General features: G+C 35.8%; 1 protein-coding gene across 1 annotated transcript in view; it reads left to right on the forward strand.

The window, feature by feature from the left end:
* The window catches only part of RIT2 (Ras like without CAAX 2), a 590,607-nt gene that overhangs the window by 236,843 nt on the left and 333,050 nt on the right, over positions 1 to 20,714 (forward strand). The window contains 1 exon segment of the mRNA XM_029217847.1: positions 7,697 to 7,773. Within this exon segment, the coding sequence (XP_029073680.1) occupies positions 7,697 to 7,773 (77 nt within the window).

Genomic DNA, 20,714 nt, shown 5'->3' on the forward strand with positions numbered 1-20,714 from the left:
CTTTTTAAAAGAAACTACCAAACTGTTTTCCAGAGTGGCAATATCATTTTATGTACCCACCAGCAATGTGTGAGTGATCCCGTTTTTCTGCATACTTACCAGCATTGCACTATCACTGTTTTTTTTTTTTTTAATTTTTAGCCATTTTGATGCACATATAGTGATAGCTCATTGTGGGTTTAATTTGTACTTACCTAAGGCTAATAACATTGAACATGTTTTATTCACTTATTTGCTACCAGAATATGGCTCCTGAAGTTCTTAGCAAGTCTGCCTCTTTCTGCCTTTCAGAATCTTCTTACTCTTGTTTCACATATAATGTCCATGGTTTTATATTGTATGTAGCAGGAAGCATAGGGAAAAGTACATCTATTCCATCTTCCAAGAAACAGTAGTTTTGGTATAAATCAATCTTCTGTCACTAGATATTCTCACATTGTGTCTATGGGTGCCAGAGATTCTTTGGAGTCCTTTAAGAGGTGTTCATTGAGTGAGGGTGAAAAGCCAGTAGGATTCTGGGACTCCCATGATTGCCCTGACCATAACATGTCTTTTTTTTTTTTTTTTTTTTTTTGCGGTACGCGGGCCTCTCACTGTTGTGGCCTCTCCCGTTGCGGGGCACAGGCTCCAGACGTGAAGGCTCAGTGGCCATGGCTCACGGGCCCAGCCGCTCTGCAGCATGTGGGATCTTCCTGGACCGGGGCACGAACCCGTGTCCCCTGCATCGGCAGGCGGACTCTCAACCACTGTGCCACCAGGGAAGCCCAACATGTCTTTTTATTTCTATGAAGAGATCTGTATTTAAAGTCATTCAATCTTACAAAAGCTCTGGAAGGCAACCATTGTACAGATCATGGCCTTAGGAACATGAAACCATTTATCATGGATATGGTGAGTGGGGGCATGAAAGATAGAACAAGATATGCCATCTTTCTTTGCTGAAGAAGCTGTAGAGCAGAGGATATCTGCGTCTTCTTCTACTTATCCCAAAACAACAATAAGTGAGGCAGAGCCAAATGACTTGAGACATTCAGTATCAGTACTTGTGACCTAGTCTTACTGCTTCTCATATCTATTTGGCAAAAGAAACCCAGGCAGTCAGGCTTTCCATGGATTCCTCTATCTTCTCAGGCTGAAAGGAAAAGGTTAAAAGCCCTAACATTGAAAGGATGTCCTGAAGTACTTTCTGTAGATGTACTTTGGGGAAGACCATTGATTTGGCTGTTATCTCAGCCAACTCTTGCCCAGGTCTACTCCCTAGAAGATGACTATTATTTCTTGTCAAAAGCATCACTATCAGCTTGTCCTTACTCCAAGAAGCCATTGTTTGGAATAACATCTTCCAGTAGAGGCTCTCAGCAAATAAAAATCTCCAGATGATTTCCTGAAGTTTCAAAAGAAACACTCCAGCTTGCACCACCTCACTGGGTCTGACGTATGTAGCAAGGCTTCCTGAAATGCAAGGCAGTGCCATTCACTGGAAACTCTACCTGTAGACCATTTGGAATGCATATGGTTGACCATCTTAGGGTCAGACTTCCCAGAACAGTGACATGGATCTTCTCCCTAGGGGTAGCAGAGAAATGCTTGTTAGTATAAACTACTCCACTAGAATCTGCTTATATGTCTAGGGGAAAGATTTCAATTACTGTATACCTCAGATAGCATAAGGGAGCACTTACCCCTCACAGACCTAAATAAAATTGATTAAATTCTCAACTTTACAGCATAGGGAAAAAAATCAAAACTCTGTCTTATAAATCCTGTGAATTCCTCAGGGTTTATTTTATAATGGCACCTCTTTGTTCAGATATTATTTCCATGTTGAGGAGGGGTGTTCTTCTTCACCCTGAGTCATCTTAGAGGCTAATTTCTGCTAGTTTTCAAAACCTTTTTTACACCCAACAAGTATATATACCCAAAAAGTTATATAAAATTTCACTGAATGTTTAGGTTCAAGAGAAGGAACTATACCAGAATACAAGCAACTTCCTTTCATTTTTCTTGGCTCTCACAGTCTTCCTCCTTCCAAACTTTGTTTTCTATCTTCTCACTTTGAAGACTGACTTTAGCTGAACTACAGCTAAGGTAGGGTGTCTTCTGCTATCTACCTAATTACTTTTCAAATGCTTCTAATGTAACACTCATTAAAATACTGTGTAATTGCCTGCTTATTTTTATATATTCCCCTACATAGAGATTATAAACTCTATGTGGGTAGAAATCAAATCTTTTTCAACATTGTAGATTCTGTGCCTAGGTGAGTGTGCAACACAGATTACACAATCAAATGATGTTATTATTGATAAATACTCTGATTCATTACATTTGCATCAGTGCTGATTCATTACATCAGTGCTGATTCATCCATGATTTAACTTCTTGTTCAAGAGAAAGTGTCCAGTACACTATATTCCAAAATGTTTCTACTTTATACACACACACACACACACACACACACACACAATTAAGATAATTTATTTAAGTAATTCTTTGAGAAAGTTCTTATAAAAAGATTATTTGAACCTTTATTTTTTTAACCGTTTTCCTGTTTTTAAAGTGGGTCAATGATTAATATCTTAGAGGTGTGTACTATCTCAGAGTTATAGAATTATATCTTCAATTTACTACATTTCAGATTTTAGGTAAACCATATAAAAAGTGTTCCACTATCTTAAGATTTTAAAAAAGTCTTCCAGTGAAAATTAAACAATAATCTTCTAATATTTTCTCTCAGTTACATATATTTTTTGTGTTTTTTTTTGTTTTTGCAGTATGTGGGACTCTTACTGTTGTGGCCTCTCCCGTTGCGGAGCACAGGCTCCGGACGCGCAGGCTCAACGGCCATGGTTTACGGGCCCAGCCTCTCCGTGGCATGTAGGATCCTCCCGGACCGGGGCACGAACCTGCATCCCGTGCATCGGCAGGTGGACTCTCAACCACTGTGCCACCAGGGAAGCCCAAATACTGTAGTTTTAAATTACCCCAATTTCATATTTACAACTAAAATATTTTAAAGTTATTAAAATACATATGTTTGCTCTTTGAAGGCATTAAATCAATTATTCTGAGCAAATCATCCAGAACACCTTAAGGTTTTTTAATTAATTAAAAACTTTATATTTTTACGCTTATTGCAAACATACCCTACCAAACGCTCTATGATTTACTTGCTGGGAAGAAAGCATTCCCTCATGGGTAAGTATAAGTAGCAAAAGTGATTTCATTTTAAAATAATTTCATGGTTACGTTGAAAAAGTTTTTTTAAAACTTACAATATAACATTCCTTGAGTTTGAATTGTGTGTTTTTTTTTTTTAAAGCACCATCATATATGTTACTTTTGTTGATCCTTATAGAATTCCTATGTATTGACATAGCTTGTATTATACTGGTCTCAGCAGGCTCTTTTTGGGACCTTTGAATTTAAATAAACAAATAGGAAATCTGAAGATTCACATGTGATCCTCAGGTCACAGAGCACTTTTCAGAGTAACTATTTTTATTTCCCCATGAAACTGAAAAACAACTTTATGCATCTTCAAAATAAATTGCAAGCAATTCCACAAGATTTCTCTTTTCTGAGAGAAAGATCAGTAAAAGCACAAAGAACAATAGAATGAACAAATAGATATTGTGTAGTTGCTTGTGCACTGAATGCTGTCAGAATTGTTGTGTAGGGGAGCAAAAGCTGCTACTCCAAAATGTCTCATTGGCAGAAGGAGTATTTTGAGCTGACAACAGTCAAGGCTCAAAACAGCAGGAAGAAATTTTGACTTTCCCCCAACTGCCTAAAAGAATGTAAATAAAGGACATATTCCAAGAAGGAAGCTACTATCATAGCTAACTACAGTATGAACTAGGCATACTAGAGACGGTGAAACCTAGCAAAGTCAGTTTGTTAAAATTCCTCTCCACGTTCCATTGTCTCTGCATGTTGCAGAAAATATTTGTTTACAAACATTTCCTTTTCCATCTCCATGCAAGGTGCCTTCCTCCACATTGAAGTCCCAAACCACTACCCCAAACATCCTCTTTTGTTTGTATTTGTATTTAAGGTGAGGGTTTCAGCTACTTAGGTGAATTACTCAGTTTTTCTGGGTCTCTCCTATGTATACATATTATTAAACCTCCGTTTGATTGTTTCATGCTAATCTATCTCATATCAATTTAATTTCTAGTCCAGCCAAAATAACCTGGAAAGGTAGTGGAAAATCTCTTCCTCTCCTAAAGCTGGTAATTGCTAAAACCACAGTAGTTTAACTTCTCTGCAATTTTTACTTCCCACAACTTCATTTTTCTTGAGCATAGTCATAAGGAATAAATTTCCTTGAAGGTAGGCTATATACCCTATACATTTTTGGATCTTAACATCCCATTGCATGTATGTGTCTTCCACCATGATTGTATAAGTTCCTTTCGAGTGGAGATCATGATTATTGTGAGTGTGTGGCTCTGTGTGTGTACATGTGTCTCCGTATCTCCAACAGCTAGAAAAAAATTGAATTTGGTAGAATTGAATTGAATAGAATAGTAGAATTGAATTTTTCTACTATGCATTGAAAAGGTGCATCCTGTGTTTGGTTATTATTACTTTCTACACGAAAAGATTCTGAAAGTAATTAATTTTTTATTTGTGGTTCAAAATCAACAATATGAAAAATTATTGTGTCAATATTCAATGCTGTTCTAAATGCTTTTGTAGTGGAGTGTTGCTGTTTGTTCTTTACTTATAACATAGATGGTGGATAAAACAAAATATAGATTGCAGCCATACTCCAGGAATTTGTGTTTCAGGCTCAGAAGTTTCAACCTTGTTTCACAAACGATGGTGTACTCACTGTAGGTATTTGAACAGGCTGAAATACATAGGATGGGATTGTCATGAATGAGGAAATAAAAAACATAATGAAATAGGACTCTCAGATCTCTCCACAGAGCTTCAGACCAAAATATTCACTCTTTTCACTTGAGTGAAACACAGACATGGCAAAGTTAACTTTTCCCAAATTGAACTTGTGATTCTCCTCCTTTCTTTCTCTTCCCAATAAATGTTATAACTGTCTGTCCATCTGCAAATGCCAGGAATCTGAGAGCTTCTCTTGCATCATCCTCCTTCCTTGTTCTCCATATATCACTAAATGCCATAGGTTCAACCTGTAAACATTTTGCAAATATATAAGTTTTCCTCCAACGTACTGCCATTATCATAGTATAGGCCATCAATGTTTCTCACCTAGATTATTATATATCTACTTAACCTTTCTAGTTTTCCACCTTAAAATTCATTTACCACATTTCAGCCAGAGTTAATATCCCCAAATAACATTACAATAGAGTCCAAATTTCTTAAAAACAATAATCATACTTAACACTTATTAAACATTTATTATACACAAGGCATTATACTGGATGCCTTCTATGCTTTATCTCTTTGAATCCTCTGAACAATGCCATGAGTTAAATACCAATATTATTATAACATTTAAAAATGCATACTTTATAGTTTAGAGACATAAAGTAAATTTCCTAAAATCAGAAAGCTGGTAGTGGTAGAGCCAGGATTTAAACTCAGCCAGTCTGACTTCAGATGCCTCACTCAAAAATATGATTCAATTTAATATATTAATAAGCAAGTCTAAAAAACTCTTAAATTTTACTTTTCTTTCCTGAACTCTAAGATTTAGCCACACTGAAATTATCTACGTTCTTTTTTTCTTCCATCATCTTTATAACATCTGAGATTCTGATTTCAGTTTTCCTTTTTCTTTACTTTTCCTAACTCCTACTCAGTTTAGATGCTGTTTCTTACAGGAATTATTCCTTAGCTTTCCAAGTATATGTCAGAAGTAAGATTGAAATCACACAGAATACCTTTTCCAATCACAATGGAATGAAACTAGTAGCAAAAGGAGAGGAAAACTGAAATATTTACAAATATATGGAAATTAAAAACCAAACGGTGAAAGAAGAAATCAGATGTTAAATTATAAAATATTTAGAGATTAATGAACATGAAAACACAACATTCCAAAACTTATGGAATGAAGCAATAGCATTAAAAGGGAAATTTATAAGTCTAAATGCATACATTAAAAAGAAATATCCCAAAATAACAAACTAACTTTAAACCTTAAGCAACTAGAAAAATAACAAACTAAACCCAGAATGAGTAGAAAGAAGGTAAGAATAAATAATTAGAAGAGAGGTAAATAAAATAGAGAATAAAAAACTGTAGAGAAAATTAATGACACAAAGTGTTGATTTTTCAAAATAATGAATAAAATTGACAAGTCTTTAGCTAGGTTGACTAAGAAAGAGTTTAATCAAGTAAGTAAAATCTGAAATTAAAGTAGGAACATTACTACCAACCTTACAGAAATGAAAAGAATAATAAGAGAATTGTATACAAATAAATTAATTTATACCATTACCAAACAACCTATAAAAAATATTAATTAAAAATGGATCAGTGACCTAAAGACTAGATTATAAAAGTCTTAGAAGAAAACATAGGGTTAAATTTTCATGATCTTGAATTTGGTAATAGAACCTTAGCTATGACACCAAAAGCATGAGCAACAATAGAAAAACAAATAAATTGGACTTGATAAAATTAAAGAATTTTTATTCATCAAAGGCTATTATTAATAAAGCAAAAAAATCACCTACAGAATAGAAGAAAATATTTACAAAATATATATCTTGTAACTTATAGTCCAGAATATGCAATGAAGTTGTAGAAGTTAATAACAAGTAAACAAAGTAAAATGTTTTATAGTTTTCAGTGTACAGCATTATCTCCTTAGCTAAGTTTATTCTGAAATATGTATGTATTATTTATGTATTCAATTATTTATTTATATCAGCATGGACTCAGGGATGATTATTTTATTCTTTGAGTTATAATCCAAAACTTTCATTATATATCTAGTTGCTCTGAACTATATACTTTTGATGCTATTGTAAATGAAATAATTTTCTTACTTTGTTTTTCAGATTGTTCATTGTCAGTGTATTGTTCGTTGTTAGTGTATTGTTCATTGTTAGTGTATAGAAATACCACTAATTTTTGTGTGTTGATTTTGAATTGTTCAACTTTGCTGAATTTGTTTAGAAGTTCTAACTCTGTGTGTGTGTGTGTGTGTTGTGGAATCTTTAGAGTTTTCTACTATAAAACCATATTGTCTGCAAACAGAGATAATTTTACTCCTTTCCCAATTTGTATGCCTTTTTTTCCTTACCTTTTTGCTCTGGCTAGAACTTCTACTACTATATTAAATAAAAATGGTTAAAGCAGGTGTCCTTGTCTTGTTTCTGATATTAGAGGAAGAGCTTTTAGCATTTCACTTTTGATTATGTTAAGATGCAAATTTGCAGTGCATGATTAGAAAGAACTGATACATTTGTTCCATGGTTTGTTCTCTAGGTAACATGACTAAGGGACCTTAAATCATGAGATTCTTCTGATGAAGAAGAAACCCGCCTGACTTCGCTTTAAGCAGAAACTCCTTTCTTCTATTTCCCTGGGTTACATCCTATGTACTCTATGTAATCTATGTGCTGAAATTAAGTACAGTACATGATTCTCTTGATTAGTAACCAAGTTAAAAATTCTTCTTTGTTATGAAATCTAAAAATTAATCATAACATTTATGTTGAATATATTTAAATGTAAATTTTGCTTGCATTATTCTCAGAAGATGCATATAACACCCAGGTTAGGGTGAACAATGAGCCTGCTTATTGGGGTATCTTGGACACTGCTGGTAAGGTAGGTAACTTTTTTAGATCTTTTTAATCTCTGAGGGCAGTTTATGCTTTAACCTCAAATTCCTTCACCACAGAGTAGATGAATTTGCTCAAACAGAAGAGAAAATTTGTAATAGCAATCAGGAATTAAATAAGAATTAGCAAAAAAAATATGACTCCTTGTCACTCAGAATATTTCAACATTCCCTTAATTTTTTAAATATAAAAGTAAAGGGAGGAGAGGGGGAAGATGGCAAAGAGTAAGACGCGGAGATCACCTTCCTCCCCACAGATACAACAGAAATACATCTACATGTGGAACAGCTCCTACAGAACACCTACTGAATGCTAGCAGAACACCTCAGACTTCCCAAAAGGCAAGAAACTCACCAATTACCAGGGTAGGGCAAAAGAAAAAAGAAAAAATAGAGACAAAAGAATAGGGACGGACCTGCACCAGTGGGAGGGAGCTATGAAGGAGGAAAGGTTTCTACACACTAGGAAGCCCCTTCGCGAGCGGAGACAGTGGGTGGCAGAGGGGGGAAGCTTCAGAGCCACGGAGGAGAGCACAGAAACAGGGGTGCAAAGGGAAAAGCAGACAGATTTCCGCACAGAGGATTGGTGCCGACCAGCACTCACCAGCCCGAGAGACTTGTCTGCTCACCTGCTGGGGTGGGCGGGGCTGGGAGATGAGGCCTAAGTTTCAGTCGGAGCGGAGCGCAGGGAGAGGACTGGGGTTGGCGGGGTGAACACAGTCTGCAGGGGGTTAGTGCAACACGGCTAGCGGGGAAGGATTCCAGGGTAAAGTCTGGACCTGCCGAAGAGGCAAGAGACTTTTTTCTTCCCTCTTTGTTTTCTGGTGCACGAGGAGAGGGGATAAGGAGCGCTGCTTAAAGGAGCTCCAGAGACAGGAGCAAGCCACGGCTAACAATGCGGACCCCAGAGACAGGCATGAGATGCTAAGGCTGCTGCTGGAGCCACCAAAAAGCCTGTGTGTGAGCACAGGTCACTATCCACACCCCTCTTCCAGGGAGCCTGTGCAGCCCGCCACAGCCAGGGTCCTGGGATCCAGGGACAACTTCCCCAGGAGAATGCACGGTGCACCTCAGGCTGGTGCAATGTCATGCTGGCCTTTGCTGCTGCAGGCTCGCCCCGCATCTGCACCCCTCCGTTCCCCCGGCTTGAGTAAGCCAGAGCCCCCGAGTCAGCTGCTTCCATAACCCCGCCCTGTCTGAGCGAAGAACAGACACCATCCGGCAACCTACACGCACAGGCAGGGCCAAATCCAAACCTGAACCCCGGGAGCTGTGCAAACAAAGAAGAGAAAGAGAAAACTCTCCCAGCAGCCTCAGGATCAGCAGATTAAATCTGCACAATCAACTTGATGTATCCTGCATTGGTGGAATACCTGAATAGACAATGAATCATCCCAAATTGAGGAGGTGGACTTTGAGAGCAAGATTTATGATTTTTTCCCCTTTTCCTCTTTTTGTGAGTGTGTATGTGTATGCTTCTGTGTGAGATTCTGTCTGTATAGCTCTGCTTTCACCATTTGTCCTAGGGTTCTATCCGTCCATTTTTTGTTTTGTTTTTTTACTTATTAAATTATTTTTCTTAGTAATTATTTTTTATTTTAATAACTTTATTTTATATTATCTTACCTTATTTTATTTTAACCTCTTTCTTTTTCTCTCTTTCTTTCTTTCTTTGTTTATAATTTTTCTCCCTTTTATTCTGAGCCATGTGGATGAAAGGCTCTTGGTGCTGCAGCCAGGAATCAGTGATGTGCCTCTGAGGTGGGAGAGCCAAATTCAGGTCAGTGGTTCACAAGAGACCTCTCAGCTCCACATTATATCAAAGGCAAATATCTCCCAGAGATCTCCATGTCAACACCAGCATCCAGCTTCATTCAATGACCAGCAAGCTACAGTGCTGGACACCCTATGCCAAACAATTAGCAAGACAGGAACACAACACCGCCCATTAGCAGAGAGGCTGCCTAAAATCATAATAAGTCCACAGACACCCCAAAACACACAACCAGATGTGGAACTGCGAACCAGAAAGACAAGATCCAGCCTCAACCACCAGAACACAGGCACTTGTCCCCTCCACCAGGAAGCCTACACAACTCACTGAACCAACTTTAGCTCCTGGGGACAGACACCAAAAACAATGGGAAATATGAACCTACAGCCTGCAAAAAGGAGACCCCAAACAAAGTAAGATAAGCAAAATGAGAAGACAAAAAAACACACAGCTGATGAAGGAGCAAAATCAAAACCCACCAGACCTAACAAATGAAGAGGAAATAGGCAGTCTACCTGAAAAAGAATTCAGAATAATGATAGTAAAGATGATCCAAAATCGTGGAAATAGAATGGGGAAAATGCAAGAAACATGTAACAAGGACCTAGAAGAAATAAAGATGAAACAAGCAATGATGAACAACACAATAAATGAAATTAAAAATACTCTAGGTGGGATCAATAGCAGAATAAATGAGGCAGAAGAACGGATAAGTGACCAGGAAGATAATATAGTGGAAATAGATACTGCAGAGCAGAATAAAGAGAAAAGAATGAAAAGAACTGAGGACAGTCTCAGAGACCTCTGCGACAACATTTAATGCACCAACATTCGAATTATACTGGTTCAGGAAGAAGAAGAGTAAAAGAAAGGGACTGAGAAAATATTTTAAGAGATTATAGTTGAAATTTTCTCTAATATGGGAGATGAAATAGTTAATCAAGTCCAGGAAGCACAGAGATTCCCATTAACGATAAATCCAAGGAGAAACAAAACAAGCCACATATTATTCAAACTGTCAAAAATTAAATACAAGGAAAACATATTAAAAGCAGCAAGGGAAAGACAACAAATAACACACAAGGGAATCACCATAAGGTTAACAGCTGATCTTTCAGCAGAAACTCTGCAAGCCAGAAGGAATTGGCAGGACATATTTAAAGTGATGAAGGAAATAAACCTACAACCCAGATTACTCTACCTAGCAAGGATCTCATTCAGATTTGATGGATAAATTAAAACCTTTACAGACAAGCAAAAGCTGAGAGAGATCAGCACCACCAAACCAGCTTTACAACAAATGCTAAAGGATCTTCTCTAGGCAAGGAACACAAGAGAAGGAAAACATCTACAATAACAAACCCAAAATAACTAAGAAAATGGGAATAGGAACATACCTATCGATAGTTAACTTTAATGTAAATGGATTAAATGCTCCCACCAAAAGACACAGATAGGCTGAATGGATACCAAGACAAGACCCATATATATGCTGTCTACAAGAGACTCACTTCAGACCTAGAAACACATACAGTCTGAAAGTGAGGGGATGGAAAGAGATATTCCATGCAAATGGAAACCAAAATAAAGCTGGAGCAGCAATTCTCATATCAGACAAGATACACTTTAAAATAAAGACTATCAGAAGAGACAAAGAAGGACACTATATAATGACCAAGGGATCGCTCCAAGAAGAAGGTATAACAATTGGAAATATTTATGCACCCAACATAGGAGCACCTCAATACATAAGGCAAATACAAAGAGCCATAAAAGGGGAAATTGACGGTAACACATTCGTAGTAGGGGACTTTAACACCCCACTTTCACCAATGGACTGATCATACAAAATGAAAATAAATAAACACAAGCTTTAAATAATATATTAAAGAAGATGGACTTAATTGATATTTATAGGACATTCCATCCAAAGGCAACAGAATACACATTTTTCTCAAGTACTCATGGAACATTCTCCAAAATAGATCATATCTTGGGTCACAAATCAAACTTCGGTAAATTTTAGAAAATTGAAATTGTATCAAGTATCTTTTCTGACCACAATGCTATGAGACTAGATATCAATTACAGGACAAAATATGTGAAAAATACAAACACATGGAGGCTAAACAATACTCTACTTAATAACGAAGTGATCACTGAAGAAATCAAAAAATACCTAGAAACAAATGACAATGGAGACACAATGACTCAAAACTTATGGGATGCAGCAAAAGCAGTTCTTAGAGGGAAGTTTATAGCAATACAACCCTACCTTAAGAAACAGGAAATATCTAGAATAGACAACCAAACCTTGCACCTAAAGCAATTAGAGAAAGAAGAACAAAAAAACCCCAAAGTTAGCAGAAGGAAAGAAATCCTATAGAACAGGTCAGAAATAAATGAAAAAGAAATGATTGAAACGATAGCAAAGATCAGTAAAAGTAAAACCTGGTTCTTTGAGAAGATAAATGAAACTGATAAACCATTAGCTAGACTCATCAAGAAAGAAAGGGAGAAGACTCAATAAGTAGAACTAGAAATGAAAAAGGAGAAGTAACAATTGGCACTGAAGAAATGCAAAACATCATGAGAGATTACTACAAGCAACTCTAGGCCAATAAAATGGAAAACCTGGAAGAAATGGACAAATTGTTAGAAATGCACAACCTGCCAAGTCTGAACCAGGAAGAAATAGAAAATATGAACAGACCAATCACAAGCACTGAAATTGAAACTGTGATTAAAAATCTTCCAATAAACAAAAGCCCAGGACCAGATGGCTTCACAGGTGAATTCTATCAAACTTTTAGAGAAGAGCTAACACCTATCCTTCTCAAACTCTTCCAAAATATAGCAGAGGGAGGAACACTCCCAAACTCATTCTACGAGGCCACCATCACCCTGATACCAAAACCAGAAAAGGATGTGACATAGGAAGAAAACTACAGGCCAGTATCACGGATGAACATGGATGTGAAAATCCTCAGCAAAATACTAGCAAACAGAGTCCAACAGCACATTAAAAGGATCATACACCATGATCAAGTGGGGTTTACTCCAGGAATGCAAGGATTCTTCAATATACGCAAATTAATCACGTGATACACCATATTAACAAACTGAAGGAGAAAAACCATATGATCATCTCAGTAGATGCAGAGAAAGCTATCAACAAAGTTCAACACCCATTTATGATAAAAACCCTGCAGAAAGTAGGCATGGACAGAACTTTCTCCAACATAATAAAGGCCATATATGACAAACCCACAGCCAACATCGTCCTCGATGGTGAAAAACTGAAAGCATTTCCACTAAGATCAGGAACAAGACAAGGTTGCCTACTCTCACCACTCTTATTCAACATAGTTTTGGAATTTTTAGTCACAGCAATCAGAGAAAAAAATGAAATAAAAGGAAACCTAATTGGAAAAGAAGAAGTAAAGATGTCACTGTTTACAGATGACATGATATTATACATAGAGAATCCTAAAGATGCTACCAGAAAACTACTAGAGCTAATCAATGAATTTGGTAAAGTAGCAGGACACAAAATTAATGCACAGAAATCTCTGGCATTTCTATACACTAATGATGAAAAATCTGAAAGTGAAATCAAGAAAACACTCCCATTTACCACTGCAACAAAAAGAATAAAATATCTAGGAATAAACCTACCTAAGGAGAGAAAGGACCTGTATGCAGAAAATTATAAGACACTGATGAAGGAAATTAGAGATGATACAAATAGATGGAGAGATATACCGTGTTCTTAGATTGGAAGAATCAACATTGTGAAAATTACTCTACTACCCAAAGCAATCTACAGATTCAATGCAATCCCTATCAAACTACCACTAGCATTTTTCACAAAAATAGAACAGAATATTTCACAATTAGTAGGGAAACACAAAAGACCCCAAATAGCCAAAGCAATTTTGAGAATGTAAAATGGAGCTGGAGGAATCAGGCTCCCTGACTTCAGACTATACTACAAAGCTACAGTAATCAAGACAGTATGGTACTGGCACAAAAACATAAATATAGATCAATGGAACAGAATAGAAACCCGAGAGATAAACTCACACACATATCGTCACCTTATCTTTGATAAAGGAGGCAGGAATATACAGTGGAGATAGGACAGCCACTTCAATATGTGGTGTTGGGAAAACTGGGCAGGTACATGTAAAAGTATGAGATTAGATCACTCCCTAACACCATACACAAAAATAAGCTCAAAATGGATTAAAGACCTAAATGTAAGGCCAGAAACTATCAAACTCTTAGAGGAAAACATAGGCAGAACACTCTATGACATAAAACACAGCAAGATCCTTTTTGAACAACCTCCTAGAGAAACGGAAGTAAAAACAAAAATAAACAAATGGAACCTAATGAAACTTCAAAGCTTTTGCACAGCAAAGGAAACCATAAAGAAGAGCAAAAGACAACCCTCAGAATGGGAGAAAATATTTGCAAATGAAGCAACTGACAAAGGCTTAATGTCCAAAATTTACAAGCAGTTCATTCAGGTCAATAACAAAAAAAACAAACAATCCAATCCAGAAATGGGCAGAAGACCTAAATAGACATTTCTCCAAAGAAGATATACAGACTGCCAACAAACACATGAAAGAATGCTCAACATCATTAATTATTAGAGAAATGCAAATCAAAACTACAATGAGATATCATCTCACACCAGTCAGAATGGCCCTCATCAAAAAATCTAGAAACAATAAATGCTGGAGAGGGTGTGGAGAAAAGGGAACACTCTTGCACTGCTGGTAGGAATGTGAATTGGTACAGCCACTATGGATAACAGTATGGAGGTTCCCTAAAAAACTACAAATAGAACTACCATATGACCCAGTAATCCCACTACTGGGCATATACCATGAGAAAACCATAATTCAAAAAGAGTCATGTGCCAAAATATTCATTGCAGCTCTATTTACAATAGCCAGGAGATGGAAACAACCTAAGTGTCCATCATCGGGTGAATGGATAAAGAAGATGCAGCACGTATATACAATGTAATGGTACTCAGCCATAAAAAGAAATGAAATTGAGTTATTTGTAGTGAGGTGGATGGACCTAGTGTCTGTCATACAGAGTGAAGTAAGTCAGAAAGAGAAAGAGAAATACCATATGTTAACACATATATATGGAATTGAAGAAAAAAAAAAAAAGGTCATGAAGAACCTAGGGGTAAGACTGGAATAAAGACACTGACCTAGTAGAGAATGGACTTGAGGATATGGGGATGGCAAGGGTAAGCTGTGACAAAGTGAGAGAGTGGCATGGACATATATAAACTACCAAACGTAAAATAGATAGCCTGTGGGATGCAGCCACATAGCACAGGGAGATCAGCTTGGTGCTTTGTGACCACGTGGATTGGGGGGATAGGGAGGGTGGAAGAGAAGGAGACGCAAGTGGGAGGAGATATGGGAACATATGTATATGTATAACTGATTCACTTTGTTATAAAGCAGGAACTGACACACCATTGTAAAGCAATCATACTCCAATAAAATTTTAAAAAACAAAACAAAAAAAACAGCTCCCCAAAGCCTTTCAGCAAAGCATTTTTAAAAGCCAGATTAGGTGGGGGTGTCTCAAAGAGTGTTATCAGCCCATGCATAATTCTCTTATTGGCTAATTGTGAGGTAACAGGGCAGTGTCACAGGGGTTAACATCAGTACTTAGGCTCCAGGAGGCCTGGGGCAATGTGCTCATGGTCATCAAGTAGTTAACATCTACCATTTGGTGGGGGGTTTTCACATCTGTAAAACACCTCAGAAATGTGCATCAAATACTTTTATCTGTGAACTTCAAAGAAGAGCTTCAAAGGAAAGCAGAGGATATGGGGGAAGGACATGTCCCAGGAAGGCCCCATAGGGTCCTACTCAGTTACATTACTATACTCTTAATATGTATATTTCTTTTATGTGTCGCTCAAATATTATCATGCAAGTATCACCTAATCCCTCTAGAAGTAAGACATATTTTAAGAAACTACTTTAACTCTAGAAATATGTTTTTATTAAGGGCTTGCCATATAGTCAGAAATTATTAAAGAAAAACTAAAAGAAAATTTTAAAAAATTTAAAAATATAGCCAAAGATTTAAGGGCAAACTAATATTATCAGTATTGGAATTAAGAGTATCAACAAAGGTCAATCCAGCTCTAAATATGAGAAGAGAGAGCAGGTTTGCAACCAGAATTATATCCTCAATTGATATAGCTTGATCATAGATTTTTATCTTGGGAAAATGGAGAAATGTTATGGTGGCCCATTGCATTGATCTGAGACACTTGAAAACAACTTACTATTAACATTACTGCAAATAAGGTGGACAGGAATCCTGATTTTCTAAGGACAATCCTAGTTTGTACTGTAAGAGAAGAAGAGATTTTTCCTTTATCCTTCTATGCTCTTTTAGCTGGTCTAAGACTTAAATTGATATGAGACAGATTAACAAGAGAAAATCAAACAAAAGTTTAACATGTGTACATGGAAGAGACCCAGAAAAACTGAGTAACTCACCAAAATAGCTGAAATTCTCACATTAAATACGATCTTCAGTTAAAGACAGAAGAGGATGTTGGGGGTCGTGGTTGGGACTTTGAAGGGAGAAAGGCAATTTAAATGGAGATGAGAAAACGAATGTTGTAAACAAATATTTGTTGGGCCCTGCAGTGGGACACAGAGAATTCTAACAAAACTTTACTATGTTCCCTTCACTATCTACAACACCTAGTTCACACTATAGTTTTCTATGGCGATAGCTCCCTTCCTGGCATAGGTCCTCTATCTACATTATTTAGGCAGTTAGGGAGAAGGTCAAAATTTATTCCTGAGTCTTTTAGGCCTTGATTACTTTCAGCTAGAAATAATCTGCATGCCACAGAAATATTTTGGGGTGGCAAATTTTGTTCCCTATAGTAGCTGATATAGCTCAATTAATGTTTGTTATTTTTTTTTTTTTGGCACTTCTTTTCACTCAAAGGTGCTGTGTTTGTATGATAACTCATATAGTCATCCAAACTACAAAGTGCTAGACTCCTTCTCCAATCAGGTGGATCTAAAATGTGAATATACAACCAACTGTGATTTAAATATACAAGCCAGGAAAGCAAATACTATACAAAATAAGACCATAGATCAGAAATCAAACCAAAAAACAATTCTTAATAGCCAAATCAAATTTAAAAATAAAATCCATAGAATAAAGTTCCTATAATTTTATTAAAGTTTCTCATAACGGGAGATTCTCAGGATTTCTTTCTCAGTCTATTTGATATTAGAGTCAGATATTATACGCTGGTTACTGTTTTTATTCTGTTTACAACTTTTAGAACCATAATTTCAGAAGAAATGGGTTTCTGGGCTTCCCTGGTGGTGCAGTGGTTGAGAATCTGCCTGCCAATGCAGGGGACATGGGTTTGATCGCTGGCCCGGGAAAATCCCACATGCCACGGAGCAACTAAGACCGTGCACCACAACTACTGAGCCTGTGCTCTAGAGGCCATGAGCCACAACTACTGAGCCCACATGCCACAACTACTGAAGCCCATGCCCCTAGAGCCCGTGCTCCACAATGAGAGAAGCCACTGCAATGAGAAGCCTGCACACTGCAATGCAGAGTAACCCCTGCTCGCCACAACTAGAGAAAGCCTGCACACAGCAATGGAGACCCAACACAGCCAAAAATAAATAAATAAAAATAATAAATAAATTTTTAAAAAATGGGTTTCTTGAAACATTTTTATAGTAAAATAAACTGAAACCTATAATTTAGGGCCAAGAGAAAATTAAAATACAAGATGAAACAAAAATATTTTAGAAGAGCAATTCTGGGATCATTTGACATAAAAGCAAGAATTTCTATAGCTAGGCACTATAATTATATCATAAATAACTTTATTAATCTGTCAAGAAATTATAATTTCAATTTCAATGAAAGGCAAAAAATGTAATAAAAAAACTTATACAAGATGATAATTTTTAAAGGATATTTTAAGGGTAAATTTCTATTGACTCTGGAAAAATAATGGCTAGACCATAAATTATATAAAAATATATAAAAGATATGAAGGCCAACCCAATATCTTAGTAATTCAGTGTGGGTGAAACTATGTGAGATTATATGTCTGTAAATCTGTGTGTATATATGTATCAATAGCTCACATTTTCAACATAGTCAATTTGGCATCCATAGATTTACAATACTGGATTAATTGTTCTATAGGAATACAAAAATATAAAATCAAAAATCAAAATATAAAATATAATTTGTGGCATTGAAGTGATTACCCTTTTATTTTTGCACATATTTAAGAAAGAATCTATACTCAAAACTGAAGAAAGACATCCCAGATTTAATTGCCATGTCTTTAATTATATTACCTCTTTAGCTTTCTCTTTTAAACAGTGTTCCTTATCAAATACTCTTTTAAGTATTTAATTACTCACCAGTGTTATATGTAGAAAATTAAGATTTATATTTATAATTTATATTTTTAGCTAAAACTTGGTAATTTCAAAGCTAAACTTGCCAAATTAAAAGAAAAATATTTGATTTATACTTAACATAAATGAACTAAATAAAATGACTCCCAAGGCACTCTAAAGTATGCTATTAGTAGAAATAGTAGAAAAACAGAATGTCATTTAATGACCTCATTATTTAAAACATATCCTTCAGTACTCCATTTTTGTGATGGACAATACCAGAACCTTGTTTCCTGTGATTACCGTTGGGCCACAATAATACTTTCACTAAGAATAATCCTTGGTAGAAACTCTACCACCACTTCATAAATGTTTCTATTAAATATCCATGTAAATTACTATAATTGTCAATATTTAAAATGAAAAGGGGCTCTAGAGGTCTAATATTTTAGTTCTCTTTGTTTACAAATAGGGACACCAGAGCTCAGAAGGGATAAGTTGTTTATTCAAGGTCATGTGTCTTCTAAATGCCAGTGTCAAAGTGACCCTAGTGCTATGCCTGTTTGTCATTCCTGAAATTTACAGTGACTTTGCTACATTATGTCTTCTAAAATCCATCTCTGTGAATAGTGCTAGACTATTCATGACAGGTAATGCTTGCTCTTTTGGTATTACTTTTTTGACAATGTAAATGATATTTTGATTAAAAGAGTCTTAGTTTAAAACTGCTGGTACATAAAACTGGTCAGAATGATGGATCAAAAACTCAAGATGGTGAAACCAAGGAAGAATCTGAAGAAAAATAAGGCCATCATTGCAGAGTTTGTTTACGACCATCTTTTTATCTTTCTTTATATCTTTTATACTATTTTTCACAAAGGATTTATCTTTCCTAATTCTAAATATCAGGGGGATTTTTTTTGCCATTTTCCCTGGAGTTACATTATCAATATATCAGTCCACTGGAAAAAATTTAAACAGTATATATGAATAGCAATATTACATCTCTTTGATGTCTATATGAATGATCAAATTAGCAAGAACAATATGAGTCAGCCAATACCACTTACTGTAATTTTTATTTTATTTTTTATTTATTTTATTGAAATACATTTGATATAAAATATTATGTCAGTTTCAGGTATACAACTTAGTAATTTGATATTTGCATACATTATGTAGTGATCATCACAGTAGGTGCAGTAACCATCTGCCCCATACATATTATTGACCATATTACATATTAATGATGTATATTACATCCTCATGAATCATTTATTTTATAACTGGAGGTTTGTACCTCCTAATTGCCAATATCCATTTTGCCCACCTCCATTTTGTCCACACCCTCCCCTCTGAAACCACTCATTTGTTTTCTGTATCTGTGGGTCTGGTTTTGTTTTGTTTTGTTTCCAATTTCACATACAAGTCTGAGCATGCAGTATTTGTCTTTCTCAGTCTGAGTTATATTGCTTAGCATAATAAACCCTAGATCCATCCAACTCTCAAATGGCAAAATTTAATTACTTTTCATGGCTGAGTAATATGTGTGTGTGTGTGTGTGTGTGTGTACCACATCTTTATCTACTCATCTATCAATGAATGGACCTTAGGTTATTTTCATATCTTGACTATTATAGTTACCCTACCAAGAACTTTGGCGTGCATATATCTTTTTGAATTAATGTTTTTGCTTTCTTCAGGAAAATGCTCAGAAATGAAATTCCTGGAACATATGAGAGTTCTATTTTTAATTTTTTGAGGACCTCTATATTATTGTCCATAGTGGCTTCACCAATTTACAATCTCACCAAAAGTGTACAAGGGTTCCCTTTACTCTACACCACTGATAACACTTGTTATTTGTTACCTTTTTGTTGATAGTCAAAAGATAGTCGCTCTGACAGATTTGAGGTGGTATCTCATTATGGTTTTAAATTGCATTCTCTGATGATTAACAATACTTAGCAACTTTTCTTATGTCTGTTGGCTATCTGTATGATGTTGGAAATATTTCTAATCAGGTTTTCTGCCCATTTTTTTAAATTGGGGTTTTTTTTGATGTTGAGTTGTATGACTTTTTTCCATATTTTGGATATTAACCCCATATCAGATATATAATTTTCAAATATCACAAATGATTCAGTAGGCTGCTTTTTAACTGTTTTGATAGTTTCCTTTGCTATACAAAAGCTTTTTAGTTTGATGTAATTCCATTTCCTTATTTGTGTTTTTGTTGCCCTTGTAGGAGGAGGCATATCCCCCCAAAATTGGTAAGACTGATGTCAAATAACATACTTCTTATGTGATCCTCTAGAATTTTATGATTTCAGGTATTACATTTAAGTCTTTAATCCATTTGACTTCTTTGGTATGTAGCCATCCAGTTTTTCCAATACCATTTATTGAAGAGGCCATCTTTTCCCCAGTATATACTCTCGCCTTCTTTGTCATAGATTAATAGATGATATAAGTGTGGGATTATTTCTGGGCTCTCTATTCATTCCATTGATCTGTGTGTCTTTTTTGTGTCAATACCATACTGTTTTGATTACCATACTTTTGTAGTATAATTTGAAATCAGGAAGTGTGATACTTTTTAAACTCAAAAGAGTTCTTTGATAATTTGGAGTTTTTGTTTTTATACAAATTTAGTCATTTGTTCAACTTCTGTCTGGAAAAATGCCTT

The sequence above is a fragment of the Monodon monoceros genome, unplaced genomic scaffold (assembly GCF_005190385.1).
Source record: "Monodon monoceros isolate NGI ecotype Baffin Bay Population unplaced genomic scaffold, NGI_Narwhal_1 Super_Scaffold_1, whole genome shotgun sequence".
Lineage (NCBI taxonomy): Eukaryota > Metazoa > Chordata > Mammalia > Artiodactyla > Monodontidae > Monodon > Monodon monoceros.